This window comes from Canis lupus, chromosome 2 (genome assembly GCF_011100685.1).
Source record: "Canis lupus familiaris isolate Mischka breed German Shepherd chromosome 2, alternate assembly UU_Cfam_GSD_1.0, whole genome shotgun sequence".
Classification (NCBI taxonomy): domain Eukaryota; kingdom Metazoa; phylum Chordata; class Mammalia; order Carnivora; family Canidae; genus Canis; species Canis lupus.
In genome coordinates, this window is record NC_049223.1 from 18,535,651 (window position 1) to 18,562,941 (window position 27,291).

At 40.7% G+C, this 27,291-nt stretch overlaps 1 protein-coding gene across 1 annotated transcript in view; it reads left to right on the top strand.

Moving 5' to 3' along the window:
• The window catches only part of ST8SIA6 (ST8 alpha-N-acetyl-neuraminide alpha-2,8-sialyltransferase 6), a 134,287-nt gene that overhangs the window by 103,768 nt on the left and 3,228 nt on the right, over positions 1-27,291 (top strand). Inside the window, 2 exon segments of the mRNA NM_001287030.1 lie at positions 21,810-21,954; positions 25,870-25,982. Of these exon segments, the coding sequence (NP_001273959.1) occupies positions 21,810-21,954; positions 25,870-25,982 (258 nt within the window).

The window sequence follows — 27,291 nt, forward strand, 5'->3', positions numbered from 1 at the left end:
GAATGTAGTAAGGAAGTTCCTCAAAAAGTTAAAAACAGGGGATCCCTGGGTGACTCAGCAGTTTAGTGCATGCCTTCGGCCCAGGGTGTGATCCTGGAGTCCCGGAATGGAGTCCCATGTCAGGCTCCCCGTATGGAGCCTGCTTCTCCCTCTGCCTGTGTCTCTGCCTCTCTTTCTCTCTGTGTGTCTCTCATAAATAAATAAAATCTTTTAAAAAATTAAAAATAGAACTACTATCCAGTAATCACAGTAAAGAATATGAAAACACTAATTCGAAAGGATATATACAACCCTGTTTATTGCAGCAGCATTTATAATAGCCAAATTATGGAAGCCAAGTCTCCATCAACTGAATTGATTAAGAAGTGATATATATATATATCACTTCTTAATCAATATATATATTATATATATATATTATATATATATGTAATACAGTGGAATATTATTCATCTACAAAGAATAATGAAATAATAATGAATAAGAATAAGATGAATATTATTCATCTACAAAGAATAATGAAATAATAATGAAATCTTGCCATTTGCAGCAACATGGATGGAGATAGAAGATGTAATGCTGAGTGAAATAAGTCAGAGAAAGACAAATATCATATAATTTCACTTACATGTGGAATTTAAGAAATGAAACAAAGGGGAAAAAAGACAACCCCCTACACAAACTCTTAACTATAGAGAACAAACGGATGATTACCAGAGGGGAGGTGGGCGGGGGGTGAAATAGGTGATGGAGATTAAGGAGTAAATTTATCATGAGGAGCACTAAATAATGTATAGAATTATTAAATCAGTACCTTTTCCACCCAAAATGAATATAACATTGTATGTTAACTATAGTGGTTTAAAAACTTAAGAAAAATTTGTGGCTCTCTAAAAAGCCTATTTTCTCAGCATTCCCTCCACCCCCCACTTATCAGTTTTTGTCCTCTTTTTACTGTTTTTTTTTTTTTTTTATGTCTTTACTCATTCAGCACTTCATGTGGAGTCTAAGAACTTGGAGCCTGGGATTTCAGTCCCTGGTTTCTCTGCCTTTCTTAGAAAAATATCTGCAGTCCATGTCATTGGTTCCATAAGTTCTTGAAACTGTATCTGAAATTTTTTCCATGTTCTGGGGAAAAGATCCCTGACTTTCGTCTGCTTTTCATGGAGTCTAGGACCCCCTGAATGGACTAAAACTTTTTTTCTAAGATTTTATTTATTTATTCATGAGACACACACACACACACACACACACAGAGGCAGAGACACAGGCAGAGGGAGATGCAGGCTCCCTGTAGGGAGCCAATGCGGGACTTGATCCCAGGACCCTGGGTCATGACCTGAGCCAAAGGTAGATAGATGCTCAACCACTGAGCCACCCAGGTGACCCGACTAAAATATTTCTAAGAACACATCCAGAACCACGGCTCTATTTGCTTTGGGATTTTGTTGCTCGTTTCATCTTCCCTGTAAGTGTGATTACCATTAGCTTAGGTGTGGCCCTAGCACACAAGTGTCCTCTCCCGTCATCTGGACTTTCTCAGTTGCGATTATGAATTGACATTTCTGTGAGATCCTAGTGAACCTAAAGAGGGATTTCATAAGCAAGAGGTGAAGATGCCCTACCTTCTCTTTTTCTCCTGGCATCTCATTTCATTTCCATATAGCTGTACAAAGTTAAGAATGTTGAGCTGTCTGCCTTCTGCTTTTAAAATCGATTCTCCTCTTATAGTTTTTCCCCCAAGCACAGACCAATACACATATAATACATTTGTGGAAAATCGAACCTGGATTTCAGTTTGAGGAATTACTGCTCTTCACATTCTCTCCCTCGCATTTTTAGAAATTGATAGATAATCATTTGCTTCAGCATGATGCTCACATATTTGAGAGTCATACCAAGATGCTTAAATTTAAATTAAGCATGATATGAAATGCTCCCTGTTCCTCTTTCTCTACTTCTTTATGTCACCCTTGAAAACCCCTTTGTGAAGCTCTGCAAACTTTTTGTAGGCAAATTTTATCTCAGCAGAAGATCTTTGAGCTTCAATAAGTAGTCTTAGATTCCCTAGGAACTGGCCTGGTAATTACTGCATTAGCTTTCATGAACTGTCTTCTTACTTAAAAGAACTGTATTCATTTGTGTAATCAATTATGGAAAACTAATAGGTACACAAAACAACAGTGCTGAATTTTCATTTTACTCTCCTTTTTTTCCCTTGCATAAATGCTCATGCTATTATTTGCTCTTATTTTGTTTTCGATTTTTTTTTTTTGATCCTCAAAAACCCTTTGATTTCTTTAAACGTCCCTGGGTTTCATGGATGTGAGTCTGAAACCAAAATGACTGAATATTACCAGTCACATATTTACTGAAAATTTAGTGGCAGAGAGCAGTGCTATTATGTAAACGTACACATTTATTTTAAGAGTCATGCAAATGAGATGCTTTTCAAATTACTTGTAAACAGGTATTTTGTGTCTGATTACTTTGTTACAGATAACTATCGCATGGTAGCAATTTTATTAAATTAGGAATTATCCCCTCCGGTTTGATTAGATTAAAATTTCTTGAAAGTTATTTTCTTTGTTTTTCTTGTGTGGGAGGCTCCAACGTTATAGCAGTAGATTTGTTGAGTTTTCTATAACATCAGCCAGTGTGTTGCTTTCATTTTTATTCGAGTCCCTCAAAAAATGGAACAATGAACAAAATGAACTTACAGGTCTTATATCACATAGGTTAATATTTTCTTACTACATGACAATTACATGACTGAAACAGTGCCCTTTAATGATTTAGTTTTGTGGAAGGATATAGATTCTTCAGATTAAGTTAACAGATGTTTTTCAGAAATCATAGCACTGAGTAACCAGATTCAGTTTAACCAACAAAGCTTCCAGCTAATTTCTGAAATATTTCCCCAAAAAGCAGTGCTTATGGTTTGATTTTAGTATGTCACGAGCTTTCACTTTTTTTCATTTATTTTTTTTTCATTTACTGAACATTATTATATCGCAGGCATTTTGTTTTGTAGCACAGATTTCTCAGAGAGAAGCAGGAGGCTTCTCTATGAGGGGGTTCTTTTGATTATACAAAACCATGTTCAGTTTTCTGAGCCACTGTTCCCCTCCTCCTCATATCCCTTAAATGCGTACTGTTTATGATTCATATGGGATGACTGTGATGACAGCTCAAAGCAATACATATTTTATTTTTTTTTAATTTAAGAAGATGTGTGCACTTTATGATAGGTGTTTTGGGTCAGTTGTCAGATTGAAAAAGCTTCTTTTCCTCGTTTCCTCTGCATCGGGAACATTTTTCACCGTTAATATCCTGTCATATCATCTTCTATTTGTCATGCCATACAGCATGCCTGTGCATTTAGAGAAGCAACAAAAACCACACCGTGTCATTACGTCTGCCGTATTTAATAATAGAAACGGGCTCTTGTACATTTAGAGAGTCATTCCTGTGTTAGTTTTCAGAATATAAACTTTGCCGTAAAAAATGCACCAAAGCCACATGAGATTCACTGATCTTCCAAATTTTACTTCAAAACTTATCTTTCAAGTTGTACTCGATAGTAACTGTATTGCTTTATGAACCCAGGTCAGATAAGCATCCTTTTAGGCTGCCCTGCCTTTCAAGCCCTCTGTTCCTTATTGTACTGTTTACACTGTCTTTGTTGGTTCCTTACATTGTTTAAACACTGGGGTAATGAATGTGCCAGCGTGGAGATATTTCTCCAGTGTTCAACAGCACTCCTTTACTTCTCAGTTGCAGTCATCTTCGTGTCTTCTGCTTTGATAATCATATTCTTTTATATTTTATGTTACCTTGGTCTAGTTCCTATATTCTACTCTAATACACGGGATGATCTTTCATAAGCTTGGAAAAAAAAATCAGTGCCCACATTAGCTAATAAGAGAAAAACTCAGTCATCTCAGCTGCTGATTGAATTTCCTCTTTCTTTATTCTCTTCTTTAGCCTGAGACTCGTATTGATCCCATATTGAACACTGGATCACATATCCTATCAGATTTTTCTGTGGCTGCCAGGTTATGCAGCAGCACTTTGAGAGGGTTGAGGTACAGCTAGGATGAACCTTCAGCAAAATGGCAAAGTATGTGAAGCGTTCATTCCTTTTACATTTCATGTATATTTCAAAATGTATTGAGCCTCCGCTCTGTGTCAGGTACCTGGGCTTCCCCCGCCCCCACCTCCGTTTTCTGATAGCCTGTAAAGCTTCTTTGCTTCTCTCATCTCAGTGCAATGCCTCAGGGGTTCAGACACACTGTGCAGCATTAAGTTTCCGTGTTCCCAAATCGTTTCTCCCTTGTCCTTCCTCAAAACTCCAGTTTCTCTGTGCAAGATCTCCACTGAAACGTCAAGTATTAATTCATGTTAAGCTGTGAATGATGAATGGGCGGGCTTTTCTGAACCCCATGCCTTCTATTCTTTGTATAACTGGGTTCATCAAGGACAACCACCAATATCTGATTTTCTAATTCCAAATGCATAGTCCATTGCACCTTTCTCATTTTGTAAGAGAGCCAGGGATTTGAAGACAAAACTCGCCCATGTGATTAGTGTCAATTTGAACCAGGGGTAACTCTCATACCTTTCAGTGTGACACCAGCTGAATATTCACATGGACTAATAGCACATACCCTCTGGGCTTCTGGAATTTCTCCCAGTGCTCCGGGCAGCTAGTTCAATCTCTGGATAGCTCTATTTTAATTCACATGTAGACATGTTGCTAAAAAGAAGTCCTGTCTGAAGCTCCTAATTCTTCTTATCTGCTGTGGCCGAAATGGAATGTTTTAATGCTTTTGGAAGCCATGTAAGTCACTGGAATTCTTAGATCATTGTATTTTAAATGATTCTTTTAGTTTGAAATGTACGTTCATTGTGAGCCAATTGATTCTAAAATCACAGTATTTTAGCGGGTCATCCCGATTTTGTTTTCATTTCCCTTCTTACACAAAAACTTTCTCCTCCAAACCCTGGAAAGCATGGTCTGTACTCCCTCGGTCTCCCACCCACATCTTTAACAACGCTGTTTCCCCTGTGGCCAGTAGTGACCCCACACTACTAAAGCCAGAAAGCATTTTCCATTCTCATTTTGCTTGACCTCTCACTTCTTACCAATATTCTGACAGTCTAGACCATTCCTTATTCCTTGGAAGGTCTTCCTACTTAATTTCTGTGCCATTCCATTTGTTCTCTCAACTCCTTCCTCCTTATCCCCCTACCAATCCACCCTCAAGTCCTGATTGGATTTTGGGAATCTCTTTTGAGAGCACATAGTCCCTGCTGGCACACGGCAGGAGCCCTAGCACTGACTATGGCTGGGCGTACACCGTTGGCCTCATCGTTCCCTCCCCTGTGGACCGCTGCAGGGACCTGCACCCTGTCCATCATGCACCATGCTGGTGTCCTTCACCGCGCCACCCCCCCCCCCTCTTGACACAAGAGCCAGATGGATTTTTTCTTGTCTTACTTTTTTTTTAATTTTTATTTATTTATGATAGTCACAGGGAGAGAGAGAGAGGCAGAGACACAGGCAGAGGGAGGAGCAGGCTCCATGCACCGGGAGCCCGATGTGGGATTCGATCCCGGGTCTCCAGGATCGCGCCCTGGGCCAAAGGCAGGCGCTAAACCGCTGCGCCACCCAGGGATCCCCATGGACTTTTTTTTTGAATCGGGCTATGATCTGTGGTCACAACTTGCTTTTGCCACTCTCACCACTGCTCCTACCAAGCCCTGTGTTGCTGGGCCACTATGCACTCTTTCACCCTCACTGCACACCACACATCCCTTGTGACCTTTTCTGTTCCATCTTGGTTCGTCTTTTACTGCCTCACATGTACCTTCATCCACAGTCTTTCCAGCCATCCCCCCTGCCTGTCTCCTTCCTCTAGTTCATGTGTACTAATCTTTTAGATCCCCAACCAATTATCCCTTCTTCAAGAAGACCTTCCCTCAACAGCCTGATCAGGTCATTGCTGCTGTCTGCCCTATAATGCATTCTCCTTTGTAATACTGATCACAAGTATGAATTTCCATGGTCTGTGTGGTGTGATTACTTCATAGACCTGGCAAATCCATCACCCGTGTATTTTCTAAAGTGCACAATAATGATCAGAAAATATTTTCATCAGGAGGATCCTAGAATCTTTCTCAATGGTTCTAAACATGGGTCAAGGCTCAGTACAGGAACTAGGGGTTGGAAAGCGTAGTCCAGTTCCTGAGCTCAGAAGCACCCGCTCAGCTTCAGGTTGGCTCCATGAATCTTATTATTGACCTTTCCTGTTTGTTCCGCAGGGCCTTTCATTTTATTTTAAATTTGGTCTCCCCCGTGAATGGCTGAGTTCCCACTAGAGTATCTTCAAGGCACCTTTGACAGGAAGCATTAGAGCAGTTTGTTATTTGTGGCATCATCACTATCACTTTTAGCTTAAGCCACTCCTCCCAGCCGGTCTCTTTATCAAATGGAGAAAATACCTTCCTCTGTGAGTTTTTATGAATATTCAATATGCAAAATACAGTCTGTTATATGGTAAAGTCTCAATACTTGATAGCTATTATTACTTTCAGTTTAATATCTTTCTAGCTTGTAATTACTATTCTACTAAAAATAGCTTAAACTCTTGTAAACTCTTGCCATTTGTAAGACACCTAACAAATCCAATGAGTAGTGGTAAAGCTGGAATACTTTCAGTTCCAGTCCTCTGCCTAGGGAGACATGTAAACATTTTTAAGCCTCAGTTTTGCTCTTGTGATGCATTTCGTGTGGATTATCCCATGTGTTTGATAAGGACCAGCATTTCCTATTTAGTTTATTCTATTTGAACTTTCTTTGATCTTTTCATGATGGAAAATAGGTCACACAGAGCAGAAAATATTAAGCTTCAGCTTTCTAGGTTATAAACTCCCTGTGCATTATTTGCAGCGGAAAAGGACTTGCTTTTGTATGAATAGTCTCCCTCTCTTTGGTAACGTGGTAACATCTCTGATGTCTAACCAGGAATGACTCGGAGTTGCCTGAGAATTAGTCAGCCTGATGATAGGCAGAGCAGAGTTACAGGTTCTCCCCTTCCTCCAGATTATCTCCTCCCTCCTCCCCACCACCATTGACAATGGGTATGGGTGACAAGCTCAGGGTGGGACTGGATGATTCTTATCTGTTGGGTGAAGCCTGAGGGCAGAGATGAAAAGTCAGGATATGGAGAAAAGCCCCTCCAAAAGCAAGAGAATAAGTGTACAGTTCCCCAGACCAGGCAGAAACAGAAGCTGGGTTTTGGGGCTGAAGCCAAAAAGGCAGAAGATAATGGATTCCACAGTGAGCCGTAAGTGCCGTCCTGGAAGGGCGCCTGAGATGTGGGTTGGCCTTCCATGGCTTTCCAGGAGCACTTAGGGCCCATTTGTGCATCTGAATCAGAGTCATTATAGGACTGGGAGCTGAGCCGGCCTCTTAGCTCTCCTTCCACCTGTGCAGGACAGAGACTCCGATCCTTAGCCCAGAAGGAGCCCTTTGTGATACATGTGCATTGCTTTTTCATTGAATCACACAATGAGGATTTGGCTTTGGAAATTCAAGACTAAGAAAGGATGAGACCTTATAGGAAAGAAAGTGGTGTAAACAAAACATACTGAGAGCACTTCCCTTAGGAAGTGCTTCATAGATAGCATGTCAGCACGTTTACACATAAGGCTGATTCTCATTATGATGATAAAACTTGGTTTTCACAGGGCTGGGTATTAATTCAGGCTCTTACATATGTTGCCAGACAGTATCGGAAAAAGAAAAAAAAAAGGTTTCTTACCTTCCCTTTTTCTCCCTTTTAAAATATCTGACCAAGTAGAAGTCAACAAAGGTTTGGTATAAATGACTTCTTTACATTCTCCTCATGCATGGAACCATAAAGGCAATGACCTGGATTTTTTTTTTTTTTTTTTTGGTCTGCAAAATAAAATATATTCAGAATTCTTAACATTCATCTTAACAGTTGATTTTGTATTTTTAGAACCTGTGTTTTCCACGCTTATGTAATTCACAATTGACTTTAAACCTGATAATTTAAAAAAGGCAGGGGCCAGTCATGTGATGAGAAGACTAGCAGGGGCCTTGAAAGGTCAGTCAAGTCACAGCTTTGCCCTCCTTCAGAAGGACATCAGAAGCCAGCCAGCTGCTCGAACAGCTCTCCTGTTTTCACAGACCTCACAAACCTGCTTTCTCACCAGCTGACTTCTAGATTCCTTCTACCAGTTCTCCTGCTGCAATGTGACCCCATCTTCCCTGAATGAGCCTCAGGATGAATGAAAATAATAAAAGGTCGCCACTTTATTATAGAAAGGCTGGTGCTGGCCCCTGGACCCCTGGCAGGGAAAGCACCACCACTCTCCCAGGGTCAGAAACCTGTGTATTCCTCTTGATGTCCTGTCCTTTAGTCCTCTCTTCCAATCAATCACCAAACTGGAGCAGTCTCACATCTGAAGCATGTTTTAGGCTGATCTGCTTTCCTCTGTTCTGCATCACCACCCTGGTCTGGTTCTTTATGTGGGTCCACTTGCCTAAGTGGACACATATGGCCATAAATGGTTTCAGCATCCAACCATTGAATCAAATGCTAGTCTAGGTGTTGCTGCAAGGGTACTTCGTAGGTATGCTTAACATCTACCGTCAGTTGACTTCAAGTAAAGGAGATTACCCTCAATCATGTGGGCAGGCCTTGTTCCATCAGTTGATAACCTGAAGAGCAGAAAACAGGTTTCCCAGAAAAGAAGAGATTCTACTTCAAAACTCTAGTAGCCACTCTACCCTGAATTACCAGCCTGGGTCCTTCCCTACAGATTATACACTTGCCAGCTCCAGCAATTTTGTGGGCCAATTTCCTAAAATAAACTTCTTTAAATAGATAGGTGGGCCAATTCCTTAAAATAAACTTCTTTAGTTAGATAGATACATATGTAGGTAGGCAGGTAGATACATGGATAGACAGACTGGTGATTCTGTTTCTCTGGAAAGCCCTAACAGATAGAGCTACTCTAATTATTTTTTAACTACCATCTATTTATCTCTTAACTGGTGTTCTGGTTACTTGTTGTGGCATAATCAACTGCTCCATAACTTGTGATGGAGTCATTGGAAACAATGACTTGATAGTCTCACAGAACCATGAGCTGACTGGGCTCAGCTGGGGAGCTCTCAATCAAGGGCCATACGCTCACTGTCCAGAGGTGGCTGGAGCTGGAGTCATCTGAGATGGCTCACTCCCACAGCTGGGGCTTGATTCGGGCCTTCGTAAGCATTCAGCTAGGCCAGCTGTCTCTGCCGCCTTCAGAGGAGTCCCTACATGTGACTGGAGCTTCTTACAACATGATGACTGGATCCCCTCAGGAAGCGTTCAGGGAGTGAACATTCCATGAGACCCAGGCAGAAGCCACAAGACTGTTTAGGACCTAGCTTCAGAAATCCCAGAATGCCATGTCTGTGACATTCTCTCAGTTAGAGAGTCAGAAGGCCAACCCAGATTCAAGGGGAGGAGTTTAGGTTCACTTTCTTGACTTGAGGAGCAATGTGTCTATATGGTACAAGGATGTACCAAGGACAGCCATCTTTGGAGACTACTTACAGCCCTGGCCACTGCTGTATCCTCCCACCTGATCCCACCACCTTTGTCCAGACCCCCAGTTTGTCTTCCTCAAGGACGCTGAAAATGCTTATGTCCTAGTGTCACTGCCTTATATAGTAAGGCCTTTGGTGACTTACCCTTTCCCATAGAAGACAGCCCAATAGTTCGCCTTTGCTTATTTATAAGACTTTTCATGATATAGTTCTGCAGTGTTCCCCACCTAGTACCCTGCCTCCCAAGGCAGATGGGATTTTTTTCAGGATTTTTGCACGTTCCGTGCTGTCTCTCCTTCAGGCTCTCACACTCCCTGTTTTGATGGGTCACTGTGTCCTGGTCGTTTGTCCTGGCCTTTAGTGTGGCTGTGTCTTCCCCTCTGCTTTTTTTGTTTTTGTTTTTTCTCTGTGTTTCACATTAATGTGTCTCTTTTATTTTTATTTACTCATTAGAGAGAGAGGGTGCAAGTTGGGGGAGGATAGGGTAGGAGAGAGGGAAAGAGAGAAAGAACGAGAGTGAGCCTTAAGCAGACTCCCCACCCAGTGTGGAGCCCAATGTGAGGCTCGATCCCACAACCTGAGCTCATGATCAGAGCCAAAGTCAAGAGTCAAACACTTCATGGACTGTGCCACCAGGGCTCCCTGTGTGTTTGATTTAATTTTCTTGATTTCTTTATGGTTTTGGTCTGTGCTTTCTCTATTGCCTTTCTCCTTTCCTCTACAGCGACCCATCATATAAAAACTGAAGATTAAAAAATATTTTCTGAATTAATTAGTGTTCTATTCTTCAGAAAGTTAGAAGCTTATGAATACAAGGCTTCTCCTGTCCTTTGCTCCTGCCACCTCCTGCTGTTTTTCTTCCCATGTGGGTCAGCGATGCTTAATGCAGATGAGATTCCCAGTGTTTGATGGGTTTTCTCTTCTTCAACATAGTTAACAAACTGTTGTCACCTTTATTGCTTTGCTGGGAAGCCTTATTCCCTTCCTGCTTTTGTTCTAAACTCTACCGTCCCAGGGTATAAGACAAGGGAAGGGACAGAGTCTCCTTCATTCCTCGACATGTTCCCAGGGCCTAGCATGGTGCTGGGAACACAGGATGCTCTTGGCAAATTTTTATGAAATGAAAGAATGCCATTAGGGAACGTTAAGAGTTCAGGAGGACCTAGAAGATACCATGTCATACAGCCACTGTCTTTTTTTAAAAAATGATTTCTAACTCCATGGAGTTGTAAGTTTATTTTCTTTCAGTGCTTTTAACTGTTTGGGTTCAATTCCCCAGAGAGAAATGTCTTTCTAGGAACTGACTTTCTTTCCAGTATTTGGAGTTGGATGGGTTTAAATCTTTAGTCTCCCAGTTACTAGCTGTGTGATTCCTTTGGGGAATTAATTTTTCTGAGGTTGTTTCCTCAATTATAAAATAAAAATAAGAATCTCTACTTCAAAAGAATATTATAAGGATTAAATGTAATGTGTAAAACGTATTTGCTGTGTTACCGGCATAAGGGCAGCCATATAACAAGCAGTAGAATAGAGAGCCAGAAATAAAACTCACATATATGGCCAATTGATTTTTGAGAGGGGTGCCAAGACCATTCAATGGGGAAATGGACAATTCTGTTAAAAAAAAAATGATGCAGAACAAACTGAATTCCCATGTGTGTAGAAAAAAAGTTGGACCCCTTCCTCACATCATATACAAAAATTAACACACAGTAGACCAAAGACCTAAACTTAAGGACAAAACCATAAAATTCTTAGATGAAAATAGGAGAAAATCTTCATGATATTGAATTTGCCATGATTTCTTGTGAAACCACTATCTTATCTCCTGGCCACCTTGGTCAGTGCCTCACCCATTAAGTAGATCTCACATCTTCCCCCCACCCCACCCCTACCCTTTGCACCCTAAAATCTTTTGCTTAGGGGAGGCCCTTTTAACCTTTAGTTAAACAAACTCTAGTCATAGGCCCCCAGGCACCCCCAGTTGGCCTTCCGCTCTAGCCTCCTGCCACTGCCAACCATCCTCCTAAGCACATTTATTTTTATTCATTCACTGAACACATATTTGCCCTGTGTTCCCTGTGTGCCAGGCACTGTACTAACACCTTCATACCATCTTCCCCTCTCCCCCAGTCAGCTGCAGTACCCTTCCTTGCCGCATGTATCATAACCTCATCTATGTCAACCTGTATGATATTGAAATGATACCAAAATGCCAGTTATGTTTTATGTCTGCCTCTCCTAATGTAAGTAAGGTCCCAAGGAGCAGGGCCCGTCATGCTTTATTCATATTTGTACTTAATGATTTGTAAGTTATAATCCTCATGACCATCACCTGATGAGTGCCTAGTGAATATGTGCTGAACTGTTCTGTGCATGGGTCCTAACTCTGGATCGTACACTTGAACGGATTAAATCTGATTCCTTTTGAGTCCATATAATATTTTCAGGCAGCTCTTAAGTCCCTCCCATATATGCCCTTCTGCAATCTGGACATTGTTCATTTTTCACCTGTCATGAATTTCAGCTCCTTCATCAGCAGAGCCACTCCCTCCAGACAGGCCCTGCCTTCTCAGTGTGCCTTTGAAAGCAAAGTTGACACAACACATCCAGGCACACTGAGTGTACTTTGAGCATCACGAGTAGAGTGAGTCTCTCTCCTTTTTTTCTAGCCACTGTTCTTGTAATTATGTTGTTTACATCACATTTGAATTTCAGAAAGCTATTACACAGTGCTGTTCTCTGAAGTTAGTTTAAAACCTGCAAATCTTAGGGGCACATGGGTAACTCAGTCGGTTAAGCATCTGACTCTTGGTTTTGGCTCAGGTCATGATCTCAGGGTCCTTAGATAGAGCCCTTTACCAGATTCTGTGCTGAGTGGGGAGTCTGCTTCTCTCTCTCTCTCTCTCTCTCTCTCTCTTTCTCTCCCTCTCTCTCTCTCTCTCCCCTCCTCCTCCTCCTCTCTCTGCCCCTCCCTCTGCTCCCACTCTCTCTCTCTAAAATAAGTAAAGTTTATATAGTTTATATAAGTTTATATAGTTTTTATATATATATAACCTGTAAATCTTAGTCATTCCTCAAAGGCCTCTGACTAGGGATGACTTATTTGCAATCTTTCATACCAAATTATTCTTTCTCTCCCACCTTCCGCATGCCCCCACACCACAGTGCTGCACACGCAGGCCACACACAAACACCCAGACACACAGAGCCCTGTGCAGCCACAAGGGCATGACAATGTGTGTGGAGACTGGGCTGGGATGTCACATCATGTGGCATCAGCAGCTACACGATATAGAGGCCATTTGAACCCATAGTGCTCTCTTACGTTTTTTAAATGTGCTTCCAATTATGGACTTGAGGATTCTAGAAAAAATCTATTGGGTAGTAAAATGTGGTCCAAACACACACATATTGGGGATCCCTGGGTGGCTCAGCGGTTTGGCGCCTGCCTTTGGCCCAGGGTGTGATCCTGGAGTCCTGGGATCGAGTCCCGCGTTGGGCTTCCGGCATGGAGCTTGCTTCTCCCTCCTCCTCTGCCTCTCTCTCTCTCTCTCTCTCTCTCTAGGTCTATCATGAATAAATAAATATTTCAAAAAAAAAACAAACACACACATATTACTTATTTAATGTCCCCCAATTCCTTTGTAGGGAGCATTGCACATGATGGCACTTTGTGGGCAATGGCCTGAGAGCGAGCTCTATAGTAAGGGTTTGAACTTTAGGTCTGAATCTTAACTTTACCGCTTACTGTTTTACAGTTTGTGGAGGAAGAGAAAGGATTTTCACTCCACCCTTTGAGTTCTTGGCTGAGACCCCCATAATAAATGAGAGATGAATAAGAAAAAACAGATTTATTGACATGGAGACCCTATGGGAAACTCCCAGGGAAAGATGAGTATCTCCCTCCCCGCCCCCAACCAGGTGACTTAGAATTCAGGCCCAGATCCCATCCTAATGGGTAAGGGTTGGAGGGAGGTAGAGCTCATAAGAGAGAGTAAATGACTTGTAGGAAAGAGGAGAGCTCATAGAAGACTGGGAGGTGTGACCTTTGAGGACAGAGTCTGTCTGAATGTACTGTTGACTTCTAGTTCCCTCTTCTGTGATAAGAATCCACCTTCCCTCGTTGGTGGAACTGTCCAGCAGGGGATTTATGACAGCTGAGCTCCTTCAGGCAGATAAGGGGAGTTCAAAGAAAACTTCCTGCATTTGCTGTTTATCAAGGGCCTGCTGCTCAAAATAATCAATGTACCAAAGCAGCCTATTTGGGGGTAGGTGCATAACCTGCTCCCCTTCGAATGCATCTTTGTAAGCCTATTTATTTTCTTCCTTTCTAGATCATCAGTAAGATAGAGATGATGTTTGTTATATTCACCAGTGTGTAGACCATGCATCTCAGTAACTAGCTAGGTGCTACATGAATATGAATGAATATGTGCTGTGTGACCTCCTAACTTTTATAAGCCTGGGTTGTCCTCGACTGTAAAATGAATCAACTCTCCCTATTTTGTAGGGTTCTTGTAGGGGCTTACTGGGATAATATCTGTGGAACATTTAGCATTTAGTGAGAATGCACTAAAAAGCTTCATATGGTTATTAGTGGTCAATCAGTGAATTTATATAATGTAGTAGAGTAGGAACAGAAGAAAGCTCAAAAAAAGGGACATCCATAGGAAAAGAGGAATTCGTTGTATCACTTGACCCAAGCATGTTGTGGTTGTGGCAAAGGAAAAGAAATGTGACTGAGAACCTATCAGGATGGTAATAAGTCTCTGGGAGTTGTATGGGCTTTCAGGTTTTACAACTCCTTTTCTGCAGACCCTATGAGAATCTTAGAGCATGGATCTCAGAAAGAGGTAGCTCTTGATTAAACCCTAGAAAGTGCTTGTTCCTTCTGTCTCACCCTGCCTGTACCACATCTCATTAATGAGTTTTGGAGATTTGGATGAACAGAAGAGCTGCCTGTGAGCTCTGCGCTGGGACAGTTAGGTTGTTAGCATTAGGTATGGACTCTGGAGCCTGAGGCGCTAATTAACATTTCATGGGAATCCAGGAAGCATCCCATTTAAAACTGAAGAGGAATTTTGACCTGAGACCTAAAACTGAACAGGAAAAAACAAAACAGAAAAATAAATAAAATAAACCAGGGAGACACTGAGTACCTGCAGCATAAAAGAAAAAGGAATTTCTGCAATTTTAATATAAATCCCTTTCTCCGAAGTATATCTGCTGGACCAACTGTGATACAAAGGTGATTTGTGCATTTTCAGATACCGTCTTTATAGGTGAAGGCTAAACATGGTAAGCCCGATGCTTTCAGGACCAACCTGCTTCTTGAGAGTTAAGCACTTTTGAAGCTATATAAATTCGTTTCAGTTCTGGAACTCCATGCGGTACACAGGGTCTCTGTTCTTTACTAGGCACAGAGAGGAGTGTCTTTGCTTTTGGAAACTGAAAACTGGATTTTGTGGAGGAAGTTGCTGAAGGTATGATACAGCAAGCATCAGATCATCATCAAGCTGGGGGTTTCTTTTCCCTAAACACTGGGGTGTGTTGGCTGGACCATTTTAATCTTGATCTTGTGGGGGACCCTGTATGTCATGTAAACCATGAGCCTTGAACGTCTCAGCTCTATTTAGGGTTTGAAGCACTTATATGTAAATTTTTTGCCACCTTTGAGTTGTGCCTGGGCAAGTTTTCAGTGAGGCACTATCAGAATTATTTTGAGAAGCCCTGTGTTATGGTGGTGCCCTTACAGAAAGCATCCTGAAGTAAGAAGCTCAAGTGAGAATACGACCCCCCAGTTACAACATACTGTAGTGTAAATTGCAGAGAATTGAATGTCAATAGACATAGATTGGAGTCATTTATCACCTGGGTGCCTTGGTCAAGCCATTTAACCTCTCTTGACTCCAGTTTTCTCATCTCTGAAATGGGAGTAATCTTCTGGCTCTCTGGTTGTCATGGGAATCAGGTGATATAACAGGTGTGAAAATTCTCTGGGAAGAGTGTGGTGCTTTACAAGTTTATGATTTGTGCATGCTGGCCTGGTTGGACATTTCCTATTGTGGACGTGGAACGACATGACACGTGACAGACAATGTAGGTGTCATGGTCAGAGCGTGTTTTCCAGTGTCTTAGTTTTGGCTATTATCACAAAGTACAATGGCTGGGTGGCTAATAAGCAGCAGACATTTATTTCTCCTGGTTCTAGAGGCTGGAAATCTGAGATCAGGGTGCCAGGACACTTGAGTTCTGGTGAGGGGTCTCTTCCTGGTTGCAGACTGAGAGCCTTCTTATTGTCCTCCTGTGGCCAAGAGCAGAGGGGGGGGGGGGGATGTAGGTTCTCTGAGGACCCTTAAAAAGGGTACTCATCCATCACAAGGACTCCACCCTCATGACCTCACTTAACCCTGATCACCTCCCAAAAGCCCCACCTCCTAACACCATCACAGCGGGGATAGGACGTCTACACTGGAGTTTTGAGAGAATACAAATGCTTAGTCCGTGATATTCTGCTCACAGTCCACCAGAATTCATGTCTTTCTCATTTGCAAGATGAATCCATTCCATCCCAACAGCCCCCAAATTCTTAACTGGTTCCAGCATCACCTTCCAAGTTCAAAGTCTCATCTAAATATCCTCTAAATCTAAATATCTATATCAGATAATGGGTGAACTTGAGGTACATTTCATCCTGAAGCAAAATTCCTCTCAGCTGTGAACCTGGGAAACCAGACAAGTCATATGCTTCCAGAATACCCTGGTGGGACCAGCACAGGATAGACATTCTCATTCCAAAATGGAGAACCAGGAAAGGAGGAATGACCGGTCCCAAGCAAGTACAGAATTTAGCAAGACAAACGTTTTAAGCTCTCAGGCTCACTGGGGCGGGAGGTGAGGTCCTGTTCCCGGACTATGCAGGCAGGGATCCTGTTGCCAGATGGCCCCACCCCCACAGCTTTGAGCAGAGGCCATCTGACCTGTCGAAAACAGGTCTCCCCTTCTTGAAATCAAGGATGCGTTCCCGATAGCTTGAATAATTTTTGGGGTCATCCTTCCCTTATCTTGAAGTATAGAGTGTGTTCGCAGCCAAATAGCTCTGCGGTCCCATCCTGTAAAATCTCAACCCAGCAGCCTTTCTTTGCTCCTTGCTGTCTCCTTCCTCTGGTAGGAGGTAGTTTTCCTGCTGGGTGGCTGATTAAGTCTGTGGTTCACACCCACACTAATCTCCTTATCAAACAGATGCTTGGCCATACTCTTAGTGTTCTCTCCTGAACATACTTTCTCAGGTTTTTTGTTTTTTTTTTTTTTTTTTTTTTTTTCAATGTGGATAGGCTGAGATTTTCCAGATCTTTTGACTGGAAGTCCTGCTTTTGACTATAATTCCATCTTCAAGTCATCTCTTCTTGCATTTTATGATAAGCAGTCAGGAGGAACTAAGCTGCTCCTTCAATATTTTGTTTAGGAATCGCCTCAGTTCAATATCCAGTTTCAGCATGTACCTTCCACAAAACACTAGAGCTCAAACACAATTCAAAGCCAACTTCTTTGCCACTTTAAAAGAAGGGTCGCCTTTTCTCTGTTGTCCTTTCATAATTACATCTCCTTCATTTCCATCCGAGTCCTCATCAGAATGGCCTTTATGTGTCGATATGTCTATCTGCTCGGGATCGCTTAGCTATTCTCTGATGGAAGCTTTGTCTATAGCTCTCCTCTTTTCTTCCTGAGCTCTTAACAGAATTGCCTCTAAAATTCTGTTCATGGAAATCTAAGCCTTTTCTAGCAAGTGCTCTAAAATTCTTCACATTATCCAGTTCCTAAGCCATTTGTGTATTTTTAGGTATTCTCAGCAGCACTCCCGTCCTTTCTCAGTACCAGTATCTGTATCGAGGCTTTCTAGAGAAACAGAGCCAGTAGGATATATCTTGATACATGGGAAGAGATTTATTTTGAAGGATTGGCTCACACAGTTGTTATGGAGGCTAAGAAGTCCCATTGTCTCCCATCTGCAAGCTGGAGATCCAGGAAAGCTGGTGGTATAGTTCCAGTCGAAACCTGAGCCCTGAGAACCAGAGAAAACCAATGGTGTAAGTTCCAGTCTGAGTTACATGGCCCCAAAACTCAGGGAGAGGGTGCAGGGGTGTAAGAAGTTCTCTGAAGATCTGAGAACCAGGAGCATGATGACTCACAACAAGAGATGTTGGGGGCAGCCCTGGTGGCTCAGCGGTTCAGTGCCACCTTTGGCCTGGGGTGTGATCCTGGAGACCTGGGATCGAGTCCCACGTCAGGCTCCCTGCGTGGAGCCTGCTTCTTCCTCTGCCTGTGTCTGCTGCACTCGCTTTCTCTCTGTGTTTCTCATTAATAAATACATTTAAAAAAAATAACAAGAGAAGTTGGATTTCCCAGCTCAAGCAGAGAGCAGATTGGCCTTCCATCTTTTGTTGTACTTAGACCGTCAACAGATTGGATGATGCCCACCTGCACTGGGCAGGACAGTCTTCTTTACTCAGTCCAGTCATTCAAACACTCATCTCTTCTGGACACATGCTCACAGACCCAGAAGTAGCTATCTTGGCATTGACTTGGCCCAAATCCACCCATAACGTTATACATCACATACCAATAGTGTCCTTTTTATTTTTAATGTTTCCTGTCTTTTATATAACAAGGGGAAAGGTGCTAAGTGCCCATTATTGTGAACATAACTAGTTGATTCTAGAGTCCCCAAAGATTAGAAGCGACTGTGTTTGGGGATGATGGAAATGAGATAGCAGAGATAAAATTCCATTTTCTTCTATGTGTCATAAGTACCTCAGCTTTATACTGACACTGGCTGTTACAGGGGTCTCTACCACATGGATGAGCTGGGAAGTGATAACATAACTTTATAATTCTGCTACTGAATATAAAGCCTTAAAAAGTCCCATAGGCCAGTAAAGACAAGCTTCAGAAGTGAAATTTTGCATAACTATTCTGATATTTTCCCTGGGAGGTTATTATGAGTGATAAGGTGTTTCACGTTGATTTTTGATAGTGATTTTTTTAATATGAGTGCAAAGGCAATGTCTAAACAGCTTCTGACACATCCATACAGTGGAATACTAGTCCAGCAGTGAAAAAAGAGCAAACTACTGGTAACACCCAGCAACACAGATGAATTCTAAGAGCACTTATACTGAAAAGCATACATTCTATATGATTCTGTTTATATAGATTCTAGAACAGGCAAAACTAATCTTTGATTAAACTCATCAGAAAAGTGCTCGTCTAGAGGTGGGGAGGGCTGGAGACTGGCTGGGAGGGGATATAGGGGATTCTCTGGGGGGGTTGGCAATATTCTGTATTTTTTCAGGAGTTTGTGCACATTTTTACAAGGTCGTGCACATTTTGCAAAATTTCTCAAATGTGCCTATGATTTTATTTTATGTAAATTTCCCCCAAAATAGAAACAAATGATGATCTACATATTAAGGTCTTTAGGACTGAAGTGTACTGATATCTGTATTGACTTTGTTTTTTTTTTTTTTTTTTGTATTGACTTTGCATTGTAATCACCACCACCACAAAAATGCATGGATGGATGCACAATAAAGGCAAATGTAAAAAAAGTTCACAGAAGAATCTAGCTGGTAGTTGTTCAAGTGCTCTTCCAATTCTTCACATTTCTCTATAGGTTGGAAAATGTTATAATACAGTGTTAAGGATGTAATTTCAGAAAAAAATTTAATATAAGAAAAACATGAGAGACACGGCAGTTAGTGTTTGTTGGTGATGTAATATTCTTAAGCACTGAATATCTTTAGAGAAATCAAGCTACTTGCCAAAGGTAAATGAGAATTTATTCCATTACCTTTGCTCAAAATGTTGCATAAAAGAGATATTAAAATGATAAACACATAAGGATTTCTGAATTCGCAGTATGCCACATAAGTTGTTGAGATCAAATTTATTATTAAAAAACCACTTAATGTCCTGTTTTTGCCTACGCGTCATTTCATTTTCAATTTTTCCTTTTGTTAATCTCCGCAAACTATCTTTAAGACGCGGTAGGCTCTGAAATCCAAAGAGGGATAATAAGCAGGTGATAGAATTCAGTTAAGAAGAATGTACTTACTTACTTATTTATTTATTATTTATTTAAAGATTTCACTCATTTATTCATGAGAGACCCACACACACACACAGAGACAGAGAGAGAGAGAGAGAGAGAGAGAGAGAGAGAGAGAGAGGCAGAGACACAGGCAGAGGGAGAAGCAGGCTCTGTGCAGGGAGCCCAACGTGGGACTCGATCCCGGGTCTCCAGGATCACTCCCTGGACTGAAGGCGGTGCTAAACCGCTGAACCACAGAGGCTGCCCAGAATGTACTATTTTAATGATAATAAGTTAACTGATAAGGATTGTTGAAAATATTGATTTTAGGGTACAAATGATATCACAGCACTGGCTTCTCATCCCTGAGGATTATTGAAATTTGGGAAGACTGGAATATAATTCAAAATGACTGTGACAGATTAGAGCACTGTATTTTTTCAAAAGGACAAAATTCAACAGGAACTTGTACAAAGGTATACCCGCCAGGACCAAAACCAATAAATGGGGAAGGACCAGTTATGAATCTAGGATGTCAGCAACAATAGTGTCAGTTCTGTTCATTGAATATTCACTGTCCTTTGTGCTATGGTTGAACCCAGCTTTGATACATATTTTTTAAAGTTTTTGTTTAAATTCTAGTTAGTTAACATATAGCATAATATTAGTTTTGGTAGTAGAATTTTGTGATTCAACACTTACATACAACACCCAGTGCTCATCACAAGTGCCCTCCTTAATACCCATCACCCATTTAACCTCCCCTTCTTCCAGCAAACCTCTGTCCTCTATAGTTAAGAGTCTGTTTGATATGTATTTTAACACGGAGAAGTAAGTACAGGTTTAAAGAGCAATAAGATGACTATAGTAATGGAAGACTGGTCCTAGGAGGAAAATCTGAGAAGAGGAACTTCTCTAAATGCTCTTAGATTGAAAGCTTCAAGTTCTGCGTGATTATTTGATTATTACCATTTCAATTACATGAAGTGTTTTTATGGAGAGATTCTATGAAAAACTATAATAAGGGAAATGGATTCAAGTGAAGAGATAGGTGAGTTGTGCAAATGGAAGGGTCTCTTGACTTCAAGGTTGATTAAACGCTAGAATAATTATCAGTGATGCTGTGGAATCTGCATACCTGGAGAATTATGTAAACAAAATATAAATTCTGAGTGGATCTAGATTAACCTGCCAGAGGTCAGGGGCAAGCCCTGATGATCCCTGGAAGGACCTAACTGGGTCTATGTTCTATTAATAATGTTTCACTCCACAGTAAGAGTTTTTAAACATAACTTGATACTAAATTACATTCTTTCTATAAGAAATGGCAGCTTTAAATTCCCTTGGCTTAGAAATTCCCCATGTTAATTTACAGTAGTGTGTGGATAGCAATACTATATTGTATACTTGAAATTTGCTAAAGGGATAAATATTAATTATATCACCACTAAAGAAAATAAAATAGTGATAATTATGTAAAGTAATGGATATGTCAATTAGCTTGATTGTGGTGGTGATTACTCCTCAATATATAAACATAGCAAAACATGAAGTGGTACACCTTAAATATAAATAATTTGCACTCGCGAATTGTATCAGTAAAGCTAGAAACAAATCACTGTGTTGAATGATTCTTCTTTTCATTGGACTTGTCTCCTGGTAAATGACTACATGTTGCTTTGGTGACAATTTGTACACTGTCCTTAATTTAGTTTCTGTACTTTATAATTATTATAAAATAATTATGTTATATCCTGTCATTTTTCTCTTTAATGTTACAACATTATCATTAGGAGGACATTTTTGTACGTGAACCATTATGTTCATGAGTATTTTCTGTTGGTGAGAGGGTCCTTACCTGAGCGTAAGCATCTTTCCCATTCCCTGCTCTTTGATGCTGCTAGGTTATCATTCAACTGTCCAGGCCAGTTAGGGTGGAAAGAGATAGAAATGTCATCTATGTGAATGATTTCTCTTCTTTCTGAAAGTCAATATGGCAAAATCCTCTTGCATTTTACATCGTAGCCTCTATTTCTGGTTTCTTAATCTCGTCCCATGGTTCACTTTTTTTCTTATCCTTCGCAGAGCAAAACTTGCTTCCTGTTGTGATGCTGCTCAAAACTTCATTGTTTCTCAGAATAACACTCCAGCTGGGACCAACATGAGTTATGAGGTGGAAAGCAAAAACGAAATCCTAATTAGAGAGAACATTTTTAATATGTTTCCAGTGGTGAGTAAAGATTTGTTGTGGTTTATTTGTGTCACCATTCCAGGTGACTTTTCTCCCATGTTATGCTGTAACTTATACTAATGGAGGAGTTAATTTAGAATTAAAATACCATATGTTGCTTTGATATAAAAGATGGTTATAGTGGTCCATTTTAAAAAGGCAGTTCTGAATGCAAGTGGCTCTTCGGGGAGTGGTATTTATATCTTACATGATAAGCTCTCCGAGTCCTTGAGTCTTCATGATTCATCCTTGCGTGAGATGAGGTACTTGGGCTTTCTGCATAGTAATTACTGGGGCTTGGGAAGAGGACCATTTTTCACCTGGAATAAGGTTCTTCCAGTTGTCAGTTTTGGTGACTGACTCAATTCCTTCACAAAGAACTGTGGGTTTATGTGGCTAATCTTTGGGAAGTAAATATGCCAGGCATTTGTGGTCAGTGGGGTTGCCTAGGTGGCTCAGTTGGTTAAGCGACTGACTCTTTGTTTCAGCTCAGGTCGTGAGATCAAGCCCTATGTGCGGCTCATCTGCTTCAGATTCTCTCTCTTCCTCTCCTTTATCCTCTGCACCTCCCGCTTGTGCTCTGTCTCTCTAAAATAAATAAATAAATCTTTTTTTTTAAATTTTTTATTTATTTATGATAGTCACCGAGAGAGAAAGAGAGAGAGGCAGAGACACAGGCAGAGGGAGAAGCAGGCTCCATGCACCGGGAGCCCGACGCGGGACTCGATCCCGGGTCTCCAGGATCGCGCCCTGGGCCAAAGGCAGGAGCCCAACCGCTGCGCCACCCAGGGATCCCTAAATAAATCAATCTTAAAAAAAAATTGTGGCCAGGGAGCATAACCTCACATTTAGGGATTTCTGTGGGATATGTTCATTGATGTATCCCAAGCTCCAGAACATTTCCCAGTGCATATATGTATTCATTACCTATTCATTAAATAAACTAATGAGTAATGATACAGTATTATTACAAGAATAAACTTCTTAAATATAAATCCAAACTTGGAGAGAATTTTTGTCATGAAGAACATCTCATTGCTTATAAACATACACTCTTGGTCTTTTTTTCATGATTGGATTAAAAGCAATTAAGCAAGTCAGTCTGGTAAAAAATGGAATGACCTTATATAACACAGTTTACCAACTGTAGAATATTCAGTGCTTGCAATTAATTCCCTTTTGTTGGACCTTTGACTTCTTTCAACTAATTTATTGGTCCTGTAAGTTGTTCCAGTTTTTCTCTTACTATTATAATTCAAAGGAAGACTTATTGCCTGGGAATGATTTAAAAAATGAATAGAAAATGATAGAGAAAAAATATGGCAAATTTTCTAGAAGGAAAAAAAAAGCCCCCCAAACCCCACAAAGCATTTTAAAAATGCCTTCATGATGCATTAAATTTACCAATAACTGAAAAGATAAGTACAGAATGTTTATATTCCCAATCAAGGAAATTCACCACGAGTAACTCTTTCACCCTTGGAGTTTTTTCTAGCATTTTCTATGCTTTAGACTGATGAGAACAGAGGAGCTGCTGGGATTTATTTATTTATTTATTTATTTATCTATTTATTTATTTATTTTTGGCTTCTAATTGGCACTTTGAAAAGAATAACCTAGGCTTAATAATTCTGTATGCAGTTACCAACAGCAGCCATTTCCCAAATTTGCATTGATTTTTCAAAATTGGGAAGGAGGTAATTCTGAAGTCAGTACCAAAACAGTTGCAAAGTGGGCCACTTTCCTGTGTTGCTTCCAGCACTCCCTTTGTGGAGATGAGGCATTTGAGGAAGCTGGCCTCCTTCCTGCCCCCCTCCTTCCTGCACACCCACCCTGCCTGGTCTCTGCCACACTCCCCTCAGGAGAACGGCAATCACAATGGGTACTTTTGATAAATGTCATGAAGTCATTTCCTCCAAACACTTTGCTAAGTTATTTGAAAAGAAAACAAAGTTGGTTTTTGTCCAGAGCGAGCAATGGGGAGGCATTGCTCAACCTAGCACAAATTTTCCACTTTCTTAGAAGATTTTTTTTTTTAAGAAGCATTGGAGATTCCTCTTACTGATACATGAGATCCCAAAGCGTATGGGCCTTTTTTACCCCGGTGGACCAAGAAGCAGAGAAAACATGCGTTATTTTGAGTGCTTAATTGGAGACATGTTTTCCTTCAGTAATCTTTTCTGCTGTACCATTAAGCGGATATTTGCATCCTCCCCGCTCTAAAATTCAGAATTTATCATGGTACCATTTAGTAAACTCAGGTTGAAGACATCTTGAACTAGGAGTACAGTGGACTTGAAATAACCTAAGGTATCAAGGAACCATTAATTTAAGAGCCAGGTCCCCTGTCTTCTGTTAGGTATTGCGGATACAAAGAGAAATAAGGCATATAATTAAATTAACATTTTATTCGTTGAATGTGAGAAACTGTGTAGTGTGTAGTGAATAAGAGTGTGGACTCTTTCAGGGCTTTGAATCCCAGCTCTGACACTTGCTAGCCATTACTTAAACCCATGCTTTTATTTCCCATCTATAGAACGTTCATAAGGATTACATGTGTTAGTAAGTCACACACTTGGAATAGCGTGTCTCGTATAATAAGTACCGTATGATTCTTAATTGTTAGAGACAAACCTAGAAGCGCAGAACCAGAGTTCTCTTTACTTGTTTGGCGTCTCTCAGATGGCACATAAAGGGCATCTAACAGTCAGAGGGAATCAGGAGTCTGTTGGGCTTCTCAGAACATACTGGCGAGCTGTTGCCTTGGTGCTGGTAAACTGGCTTTGGGCCCTATGCTGCCCTGGTTTGTACTATTGACTGATTTTAGTGGTGTACATACCCCCACAGTAGCTGATTTAAATTTACCAGTGATTTCACGGTTTCACCAAATTCCCAACTGTTTACCAGTTGGCTCCCACAACTTGGTACAAGCGAGTCCCAGCACAACCCTGGAGGTGGCCCCCAGCACTCACTGAACCATCACCATACTGTGTACATTACAACAGGCGAGGCCTATGGTGAAAGATGAGGGGAAGTTAAAAGTAATAATCACACTCTCTGCCCTCGGGGACTGCCACTCGAATTCTAAGGACAAAATAGGTGAATCAGGGCCTTGTCACTGTAGAGGCTGGGCTGGTACCCTTGGTGCAGCTCAAGGTCACGTCTAATAACTTCAGGGAGAGTGACCAGCAAAGGAAAAGTACACTGTTAAATTGAGAAGTTATGTGTCAGACTGGGAAGGATTTGGTAAAAGGGGAAAATCTTTTAGGGTGGGCAAGTCAGGTCCTTGGAGGAAATATAAAAGATTCAGGCCTTGGAAATTAATTTGAAATATGTCTGCACAGAGTTCCTAGGCGTCCCTGTAGCCCCGTGGCTGGTCATTTGCAGAGATGGCAGGCATAAATCTCATGTCATCACTGAGCCTGAAGGTCTAACTATTTAAGAAGCACAGGAAACTTCCACTAAATTAGCTATTAATTTTATGCCCAAGAATAGAGGACTTAATGATACTTTCTAATTGCTTTATTTCCTCTATTTTGCTGGAAACATTCCTGTCTGTTGGAAAGGCCAAAAGTGGGATTTTGCCAATCTGATGTTAGGTACTTAATTATGTATGTGAGATACATTAAGTTATATTTTATGTACAAATATATTTTATGTTATTTTAGGGTATATGATACACTGTATATTTCTCTCAAGAGAAAGGAAATACAGGTTTGCAGGACTTTTTATTGTCATAAGTTTTTAAGTCATAAGTTGATCAAGCTGCTGTGGTCATGCTACTTCTGCTTTTTTCCTTGCTCTTTCTCTTTCCTTAGCCTGTGTAAAAAATCAAGCTGCTTGAATTAAATTGATGATGTTTATGATTCTGAAACTAAAGCTATGTCGTGATGGTTTTTTACTGTCTCCTCATAGTCTCAGCCTTTCGTGGAGTATCCCTACAATCAGTGTGCAGTGGTTGGAAATGGGGGAATTCTGAACAAGTCTCTTTGTGGAGCTGAAATAGATAAATCCGACTTCGTTTTTAGGTAAGGCCTGTCAGATTGGTTTCCTTGAAACCAAAGATCAGTTGGATATTTTAAAGGGATGCTGTAAAGACACTCCATGTAAATTTTGACCTTTGAGCTGTATTGCTTAAGTCTACAAATGATCTAGGTAGCCTTTCCTGAAGTGTTAAATGGGTCACGAGTTCCTCAGAATGTTAAAACCAGAAGGATAAAACTGCACTATAGCCACTTTGGAGAAGCTCTTCTTGAAATCATTGTGAAAGAGGATCTTCACTGCAGGACTTGTCAGAGCCTTCAGTGTATTAAGGATACCATGGCTCTCTCAGAAGGACTCTGGAGAACATCTCCCAGGCTCACCAGGAAAAATGGGGGGAAATATATATATACACATACACACACAGAGAGAGAGAGAGCATTTCAAGAAACTTTTGTTCTCAGATAACATTTGAGAAAATGATAACCTAAGCATTGTATTACCATGCAACATCATTGTTTAGTTTTCTGACTTGAAATTAAATAGTGGAGCTTCAAAATTCTGGTCTTTTCAAATGTGTTTGTACCTCAGTACCAGCTAGCTTGCAAAAACAGATGCAAACGTGGTTTCTCTGTGTGCTTGTGCTAATAAGCCAAGCTGCAGAATTTCTGTGCTTTCAGGATACGATGGAAAGGTGATTCATCCCTGTGAGGATGGATTTCAATTGAAATGCACCTTTTTAAAAACTGAGTCGAAATCTGTTTCTTCCTATTTCAGGGGCACTGATTTCATACATCAGAGGAGAGCCTTTGATCCTTATTGATTTAATGCTGCCCTTTTTAGCACCTGAAAAGAAGCAGGATTTTCAATCAGTAGCTTCCCCCTCCCTGTCCTACCGCTTTAATCTCATTTAAGTTTTTATTGCTAAAGGTAATGACAGAACAATAGACCTGAAAGTCCACTGGGTCATTGAATGTGCTCCTCATGATTCTGTTAAAATGACCAATACCCAAATGATTTAGCCATTTTGTTAAAGCACTCAGTATGAAAAAGCCATAATGAAGATAAATAATTCTTCTTGTAATAGACTTTTTATAGACTTAAAATTCTCAAAACATCTGTAGGGTGTATTATGGCTACACATCCATTTTATCTAATAGCAGATACAGGAAATACAAGTTTAGGTTTAAAAAAAAATCTCATCTTAAAATCTTTTTAATTTATAACTCTGCAGTAAGTGTGCTTTGCTTATTTCTGGATTCTACATTCACTGAGGACACGAATGTTTCTGATAGAGTTCCCTGTATCAGGGAACTGACATTTCCAGACTGAATGGCCAAATGAGGGTTTAAATGT